General features: G+C 41.3%; 1 protein-coding gene across 1 annotated transcript in view; it reads left to right on the plus strand.

Moving 5' to 3' along the window:
* The window catches only part of LOC137914709 (immunoglobulin superfamily DCC subclass member 4-like), a 32,690-nt gene extending 27,087 nt beyond the window's left edge, over window positions 1–5,603 (plus strand). Inside the window, exons 11-20 of the mRNA XM_068758206.1 lie at window positions 127–339; window positions 809–910; window positions 1,018–1,204; window positions 1,344–1,471; window positions 2,056–2,226; window positions 2,394–2,528; window positions 3,558–3,660; window positions 3,839–4,070; window positions 4,177–4,305; window positions 5,067–5,603. Coding sequence (XP_068614307.1) covers window positions 127–339; window positions 809–910; window positions 1,018–1,204; window positions 1,344–1,471; window positions 2,056–2,226; window positions 2,394–2,528; window positions 3,558–3,660; window positions 3,839–4,070; window positions 4,177–4,305; window positions 5,067–5,603 — 1,937 coding nt within the window. The remainder of the gene's footprint in view (window positions 1–126; window positions 340–808; window positions 911–1,017; window positions 1,205–1,343; window positions 1,472–2,055; window positions 2,227–2,393; window positions 2,529–3,557; window positions 3,661–3,838; window positions 4,071–4,176; window positions 4,306–5,066) is intronic.
* The last annotated feature ends 3,766 nt before the right edge of the window (window positions 5,604–9,369 follow it).

Here is a 9,369-nt window from a genome sequence, read left to right on the forward strand (position 1 = left end):
ATTCATGGAGTGGTTTGCCTCTGAGTGTGAAGAAATTGGCATGGGAGTCAGTAGCTCCAAACTCAAGGGCCGTGGTTGGAGTGGAATTATTTGTTCATTTTCTTTTCACTTTACAAAATGTTTCAGTGATCTTTGCCCCAAACGAGCTGAAAGTCAGAGCCCGAGTGAACACACTCAATGTGACGTGGCATCCTTCACCCAATCACACGTTGGTCTCCGGCTACAAGCTGTCTTGTAGTGAGGCGGAGACTGACGAATCATCCAATGGAGAAAGGGCAACACACACCCATACGATCAGACTGCGTAAGAAGGCCAGGCATCATCTGCTCACTGGGTTGGGTAAGTCGTTGACGGAGGTCAAATTAATTATACATCTAAGCTTTTATATGTCCTCCTTCGACGAAATATTGAACCAGATCACGTCCCACTTTGCTATAGAGAAATAATTAATCAAAACAAGTCGGCTGCATTTGCAAATGAAAATCTTAAAGTTCTGTAAGGCTTTCTTCAGTTCTGACTAACCGAATCACTGGTGCGCTTCATTCATATACTGCGGCCACGAGCAATCTGGTTTGGCCTAAGGATTAATTGTCGAATTGCCATCTCAAGGATTTGTGGTTTTGAAGATACAGTTAGGACATTTGGAGGGGCGTTGCGTTGCTTTAATTAATTTAGTTCATTACCACGATCTAATGTCAATACTTAATTATCGTGTTTCATTAAGAGGCTGCATTTGGTTTACTTCTAGCTTATCTTTATAAAATGAGTGGAATTAATACATTTGTATTTTTTTTTTCTTGTTTTTCAGTCTCTGACCGAAAGTACGAGGTGAGGCTTTGGGCATTCAACAAGCAGACTGATGGCGCCGCTGCTTTGTGGAAGGGAAGAACGGAGAAAGCCTATGGCAGGAGTAAGTTCAGATAGAAATGAGTGAGGATAGCGTGAAAAAATATCCCATATTTTTCTTGTTATAATAGCAAATTCGATTTATCATGCCATATATGTTTGTTTGTTCAGCGCTGTCGCCACCCATGCGCCTGCCTCCATTGCCCCCAAGCAGCATCCAAGCCATGGCCAACGGCTCCACCTCCATCTGGCTGCGTTGGGAGAAACCGAGATTCAGTAACGTACGAATCATCAACTACACGGTTCGCTGCAGCCCAGCTGGGACCACCAATGCATCCTTGGTCTCCTATTACACTAGGTCAGAAACTACAACTTGAAATGTAATCATGTCTTGGAAATGCTGAGGAAAGGCTGACCTTGAAGTACTCAAAACGTAATGTCATAGTTCATGGTTAACACTTAAACACGCTCCGGCTCCTGTGTTTGTTTTGTTACAGTACCGCTCAGGAGATTCTCCTGGGGGCACTAAAGCCCTTCACCCGCTATGAGCTGGCGGTGCAGTCTAACGGTGTCGATGTGGTGGGGCCATTTAGTGGCACAGTGGAGGAGTCCACTCTGTCCGACCGTGAGTCTGGTCTATGACCCGTTCTTTGTAGTCAATTGTGGGTTTTTTATGTGGGTTTGAGGCTCAATGATTTAATTGTCTGAATGTTCTTTATTTGTGCATGTAAGCTTTTGAGTGTTATCATGTTTCTGGAAGACGGCGTAGGGTCACTGAAGATTTTTTGTTTGAATAAAGGTGGAAAGATGAGAACCTGAAGGATCACTCATTCAGTTCTGTCAAATTCATTTAGTTCACTGTACAGTCATTAGTTACTAATTAACTAATTACTTGGGAATTAGTTCACATTGATGGCATCAGCTCTGTATGTTAGCCAAGTGAGGGTGGCAAGAGGTGAGTTGGCAAACTTTCTTAGCAATATTATCACCTGTAAGCCCAAAACACTCTCCTGCCATGCGTCACCACCTGAGCTGCAGTCCATTCACCCGTTGCCCTGCTTCGCCCCTCGCTGCTGTACCCAGGTGCAGATGGACACAAGGTGTTATTTACACTACATCAGACTCCCCACGGAGACGATGGCCATCCTGCAGCTGTTAGACCTAATTGTTGCCCTCTAATTACTGACCCAATCCTCCTCTCTCCTTCAGGGCCCTCCACACCTCCAGAGGAGCTGCAGCTGAGTGCTCTGGACTCATCCTCCGTGTTTGTCAGCTGGCGCCCTCCGCTGGAGCCCAATGGTATCATCATCACTTATAGCATCTTGTACAGTGGCAACCTCAGCCAACCAGAGCATTTGTGGGAAGACTTCTCTCAAGACGGTGGGTGTCTGTTAGCACGACCTCCTCACTGAACATTGAATTCATGAGTTTTTATGTTTTATGGTCGCTTGATTAAATTTGTCTTTATCAGATTGTGTGATAAATGTAACTAAATAGTCCTTGTCAAACATTTCTTTGTCTCTCTTGCTCTCTATGTTTTTTTATAGGTAGCATTACCAGTGTGGAGATCCAGGGTTTGTCTAGTGGCATCCGTTACTTTTTTAAGATAGGGGCCTCCACTGATGTGGGCCCAGGGCCTTATTCATCAGTAAAGGCTGTTCACACCCCCGCTCAAAAGTATGGTAAGTTCATGGATGGTCCTAAAAGTGAGAATAAATACTAAATGTTGGTAGTAATACCTGTAGTCAAGAAAAGTGTCAGGTCACCGACAGGGAGAACCCGAAAGCACGACAGGAGTAGGGAATCCAGACATTTAATATTTAACAGGTGGTCAGTCCACAGCAGCGGACCAATCAGGATAGAGTTCACAAACAAGGCAATCAGACAAATCCAGAGGAGTAGGCAAACAGACGAAAATCCCAAAAAACCAAGCAGGGCAGGTATGCATGAATCAGAATCAGGATTAGGATTAGGGTTAGGGTTGACAGAAATTCAAATACAGATGTGTTTTCACACTAATTCTTAATACACAATCTGGCTTTCCTTCCAAAGTGGGCAATTTGTCCCTGCCAGCAGGGAAATAATCCCACTGCAGGACACTTATTTATTTATTTTTTGCTTCTCCTATTTGCCTGCATTATCAGGATGATATAAATGTGGTTATTAAATCCCCATTTTGTCTTCAAACAGAGAGACTCATGACTACAGAGCTGTGCTCTGCAGTAATGTCAAGCTTCCCAATCATTATAACATCTGTAGAAACAGCCCCGCCAGTAATTAAATCAATCATTGAAGTTTAAACATTTTATTTATCTCTAAAGCTAAGACTTTTTGTTGTTTTTTTCATGTGTTATGCAGTGATCTACTTCTTATTTTCATTGTGCTTCTGTCCATTCAGTCACCTAAATGTATATTTTGTGAGGTGCATTTGACAAATACTTTGGAATATCTGAATATTAATTGCAGTTTCACGTGTTTTTTTTTTATCCAAATTTTTAATAAAAACAGAGTGACAGGTTTATTTGTTACACACAGGGTGACATAGTGTTGCCAGTTGCAGTGTGAATGGAATTGATGTGGCTGGTGGGTAGGTGAGAGCTCCTGCCATCTGTTTCCTCTCCGCACTTTGTCCAGACTGCCAAGATACCCGGCATGCATGCATATCAATGAAGTCCCATTGGATGGTGTCTCATATTGATATCTTTTAACAGAGCTGGACATACATGCAGTGACTGGGATTATAGTCGGAGTGTGTCTGGGACTGATATGCATTCTTCTATGCATGTGTCTAAGCTTTCGTAATGGCAAATCCAGGTAAGACACAGCCAGACTTCTAGCTTCCATACAGCAATGAAGACATTGTATTCATCATTCTCACTGGGAATAACTGTCACAGATGAAACACCGGGAAAACATCAAATAATCTGTATTAGCATTCATTCTTCTATAGTGTCCAACTCTTAATATTGTCTCTCATCTCTGCTCCAAATAGGGAGGTGTCTGGGGGCCTTGACACCACAGCTGTGACTCCTCATTACAGAAGAGGAGGCAGTCCAGCTCCCTCTATTGTGCCAGAGAACAGCGATAGCCATGAGCTCGAGACACTGATGCCCCCAAATAATCAAGAGTCGGGTCAGCCACTAGAAGAGGCCTCAGACGAGCGGAGCTTGATAACGACTGCTAATCTGGGGGAAGGGGAGGATGCCCCTGCAGCTGAATCCAAGGTCAAAACGTTGCCAGATGGGCTTTGGCTACTCTGATATATTTACTCTATCGCAAAGGCATAATAGTAGTAATTTTGGTGCCTCCACTGTGTTGTTATTCCTTCAGGCTGCTTGGAACGGCTCAGTGAGCCACAACTGGGCTAACAGAATCACGAGATACAGAGACACCGTAACGGAAGACGGCCCATCACTCATTAGTGGAGCTCTCAACATGCTTTTAACTGACCACGGCACGGTAAATGCACAAATTCATTTCACGATCGCTTTTAATCTATTTCAACAGCAGTTGAACCAGTACTTGGTTTCAGAAATACTTTTATCAAAATCAGGGACCTCGTTTCTGGTTGGTCGATGTGGATTCTGCTTAAAAATACTTAAATCACAGCTGACAGCAGAAACTCTGTCAGGCGTGGCGTGTCTTCATCCTACCCTGACGTTGCGTTTGAGCACGATGAAGGCGTAATTGGTTCTCAGTTTGTTCTGCCTCTTGTAACAGCACTGAAACAGGTTGACCATTGTTTAAGGAACATGTGCAGAAGATGACTGACTGTGTTTATTATTAGCCTGACAAGATAAAGGGCTGCACTTAGCAAAGCAAATTGATTTCAGTTAGCAATAAGGACATTATTGCCACTTTTTATTTAATAATAAGCGCGTTGTCACACAAACTACTGTGGGTGGAAAACTAGTTATAGCCGGACATTCAATAATTTAATCTTATTTTAGAATTTATATAAAACACCGAATAATTATTTCATTGTCATCAAAGGAGAAAAAAACTACTTTTGGCCTATTGAAAAATTAACAGCATAACATGTGTCGTGGCAATTTCTATTTTAAACAGAGGGTCTTAAAACACAGAGTTGCAACCCTGCTGACGTCGGTGCTTATCAGGATCCACTTGTATGTATAACGAGCAGCGACTATTGACTGTTCTCTAACTGAACAGATAAACTCACAGAACCGAAACTAACAGAGAACATGTTTTGCTTGCAGGATTCAGAAGATCATCTGTGTTCATCCTCTCTGTGCAGTAACCGTGTCGAGGCCGAGGTCATTGTTCATTTGGAGCTGTCAGACTCGGGGAGGGAGAAAGTGGAGAAGTGCAGTGAGAAGGAGAAGGAGTCGAACACCACCAGAGGACCCTCATTATTAAAGGAGATATATTCTCCTTTGAGCCAGCCGAGCCCACCAGGAGAGGCGGACACGCTTGAAAAACTGCCGCTGGCCCAAAGCCTGTTGAGCCTTCCCGCAATAAAGTTGGTGGCCAATCACAATGGGGAGTTAGAAGACATGGGACAGAAGTCAAACTCAAACTCGGAGGCACAGCAGGACAGAGGACTTGCCAATGGCTTCCACTCCCCAAGAGCTGTGTATTCTGTGCTGAGGTCACAGCATCTAGAAAATGGGGAGTCCAGACTCTGCCCTACAGCCCCACGGAAGGCCATGTCTGTTGGGCTGCCCCCTGCCCCCTTTGTTAGCTCTGGCCTCGTCCACTCTACCGCTGCAGCACACAGCTATCTATGCCCATAGCCTCTGCATGTAGGGCCTTGATCCTGTCGCACACACAAATACATTAATCGTCATTTTCTTTCCTTTACATCCCCACAAAGACTTCATAATTTTATGCATTTCATTATTGGATTAATTTCTCTTCTTTTGTAAGACTTGTTGGTACTTTGACTCCATTAATTCATACCTGTGTATATACACAATATATATATATATACAGTATATTTTTATTGATATGCTAAATGGGTATGTGTTCTCTTGAATTGCAGCCACATTTTCCTCTGGGTTTTCCTTGCTGCCCAATAGGAAAGACAACAATTTAAAGTAACCAAACAGACGGGCGTTGATTGAAGGATGCTATTCCCACTAAGCCGTGCATTGGCTCTGTTCCACTCAAGACCAGAGGAATCCTGGGATAATCTGTGCATGACAGAGGCTGGCTATCATCATGCATGGGAGGATCAGAAGTGCTGCTCAGTGCTTCTCTCTGGTCTTTGAATCCGACTTTACTAAGTGGCACTGAGGAATAAGCCTTAATGAGTATCTGCACACTCTGAGAGTGCAGAACACCTGTGTACGGTATATCTCCAGACTTCTGCTGTCTCAGGGTTCACACATATACACACTTGCTCACAAACACACACACACACCAGACACTTTGAAACATACACAGCTAAACAATAGCAGATTCTGTGGTACTTTGCAGTCACCTGTAAACACATATTTATGCACACACATTTCCTGACTGTGGTGTTGAGGTCTCAGGTGCCTAGTTATTACCGGTATAGGTGAATTTATAATCTCTGTACATTTCTATGGATGATTATATTCAGTATGGATACAAAAAAAAAACACACACATGGCAACACGATGGAAAAAAACACTTTAAATTTAAAACATGTTAATATGCATATTTGGTACATGTGAAGTATTATTTTTATATACAGAAACACGTGGGGTGATTTGATGACCCAGGGAAACCCAGTTAAAAAGAGAAATGTGTTTTTGCTCCATGCCAGACAGTGGATGTCACTTTGGAAAGAAAGTATTTGCATGTTCCTGAAAACGTTACAACAACCCATCTGTAGATCAGGCCTCTGGTTTACACCAGTGTGGCATTGTGCCATAAATTGGCGTTTTAAACTCAGTACAAGCGTTTCAGATTAAAACGCTTGCCATATTTTTAATTATTGCCAAATTATTATTGCCAAACTTGACTCTCCTATCTGATTCCAGTTTGAGAAAAAAATGCAGTTCTTTACTCTTCTATATAAATAAGCTGATTTTTTGAAAGTTGCATTTCAGACAGGAAAGGAGTCTCTCTCTCTCTCTCTCTCACGCTCACACACTGGCTCTTAGCTGTTCAACATATTCCTTTAGATCATAATTGACTGAAATGTGAAGCTGATTGAGTCACTGTTGGTTTTAACGGTGTGAAAGGAGAAGAGGTGCACACCTTCTCTTTGTCAACAGCACTACCTCACCTTTTCCAGGATGATTTCCAATGTGGATCTTATTACTTTTTGTGTAACTGGCACCTTTTTAATATCTCTTTCTTAACTTGTCTGATTTTACGGCCTTTGGTATGTGCAGAAATAATCACCTGACACTGACTGTACTTTCATTTACTATCTCAAAGAAATTTGTCTTGCTTTACTCCCAGATTTGTATTAAAAAAAAACGTTGCCACTCAATGATGCTATCGAACCCTTACAGAAAATCGCAGAGCACCTTAATCAAACGGCTTTACCGAGCTGCAGTTTTGGACCCTTGTTCCAGTCAAGCTTCTATAATCTGCTACAAAAGCTCCTACAATGTGAAACTTATGCTACCTGCAGTCATATCAGTGCTACTGCTGCCTTCCTCCTTTCTACAGACCCTTTTGGGTGGACCACAGGTTGAATTATAGATGAGCAATCCTTCAAATGCTCTCCTCACATACCCACAAAATCTTTTGCAAAAATCACAGAAGAGCATTTTATTGCATAATTAGATTACAAAAAATTGAATGACCTATGCTGTAATTTTATGTCAAATAAAATAAAATGAAAAGTCATAGATGTGTAATGCCCAGATGCATCCTTCCACAACTGTTTATGTAATCGTACTGACAAACAATCCAAATATTTGACTTGGGTGAAATGATGGATGAGGTACTGATATTGATCCTTAACTTATCAAGCTCTGTGAGTAATCACTATTTCACCAATCTTTGAACATCACAAGTGTTTGCAGGCAACAGAAGCATTAACAGCAGCGTAGCAGGTTTTTACTGATGAGAAAAAAAAAGCTGTTTTTTCCGTTTGATTTTTCCATTATGTGCTACACATTGACAAGTATCTCTAATGCTATAATCTCATTTGCCATGTAAAGGGGATGTTACTCTGCCGCCATTGTTTTGTCACAGCTTAGTTCTGTATGATTGGGATGATGACAATTATCATGTCAATAATGGTCACCTTCAAAGATTGTCCTGTTTGCATAAGGCATAAGGCAACTCATCAATTATTTCCCTGTCAAATGTGTGAAAAACCAGTTTAACTCATCAAAAAAAAAAAAGTACATTAGTAAAACATGTTTTACATCTCTACAAAAGAATTGCAATTTTCTAATAATTTATATAATTTTTGTTTTTCTGCATCAGATTGTTCTCTGCAACAAAATTCATGTTTGGAACTTTAAGTGTTTTTGCTTTACAGTATTTAACATGATTGACATGTTTTCACTGCACTAGCAGTCATACAGAGACGGACGTTAAAGCGTTTGCAGTAAACCTGAGTCAGATTGAATGAGACATGAGGGTTACATTTGATAACTATCGGGTGCAGAAACAGTAATTAAAAAAACATTCTCAACAGGTTGAAGTAATCTTTTGGTGCTCATTGTACTGGGCTTCTCGGCAAAACTGAATGTTTCGTGATGAAAAAAATAATTGTAATAATGTATTGTGCACTCGAGGCTTTCTGCCCTTTGGTTTGATGATCCTTGTCCTTAGTAACGTAACTACCGAAAGTAGTGTAGTTACTCTACTAATAATACAGTTCAAGTCTCTAAATGTTGTGTGTCCAGAAGAAAGCATCGACTTGCCCAAAGCATTCCACTTTGGTCTCTAAGACTTATCAGTCTATCCTCTATTACTTTAACTCAGCCACCATTCCTCATACTCCTTTAAAGAGAGATGTGCTCACGACCCAGACTGCTCTAAGTGGTTTCATCCACAGGAATACCTGGGCTCTTTCTTTCCAATGCAGTATCAATGTAATTTGTCAGATAGTCACCAAGTATACAGTTTATTTTTGTGACTTTTTTGTCTTCAGTGCATCACTTTACTTTCGCTGAGTGACGCACCGTCCTCGGTCATGGAATATCAGAATCACTTCCTATCTATAGTTTTATTACACAAGCCTGTGTCCAAAAATTATATTTACATGTTATATGTTTATAGGTCACATAATCAGTCTTGATTAATGAGGCGATGCTTATTTGATTGAATGAAACAACCTTGATGTGCCACATTGCTGGTAGGCAGTGGGGTAGATACTGCATATACGACCACACTGTAAAAAACAGTTAAATGATCGTTTAAGTCTTATTTTCCCCCTACATGTATTTCAGTTGAATCATGAATTTACTTGTGTTGTAAGACTTGCAGCAGTAGTGGATTTAAATGGTGTTTGCAGCTGTCAGATGATCTGAGAGGAAAATTAACTCAAAACTGCCTCCAGTGTAAAGGATCAACACACTCCTTATAGGAGCTCTATTAACCCTTAACCACTATTTTAAGCAC

This window comes from Brachionichthys hirsutus, unplaced genomic scaffold, assembly GCF_040956055.1.
Source record: "Brachionichthys hirsutus isolate HB-005 unplaced genomic scaffold, CSIRO-AGI_Bhir_v1 contig_190, whole genome shotgun sequence".
NCBI lineage: Eukaryota > Metazoa > Chordata > Actinopteri > Lophiiformes > Brachionichthyidae > Brachionichthys > Brachionichthys hirsutus.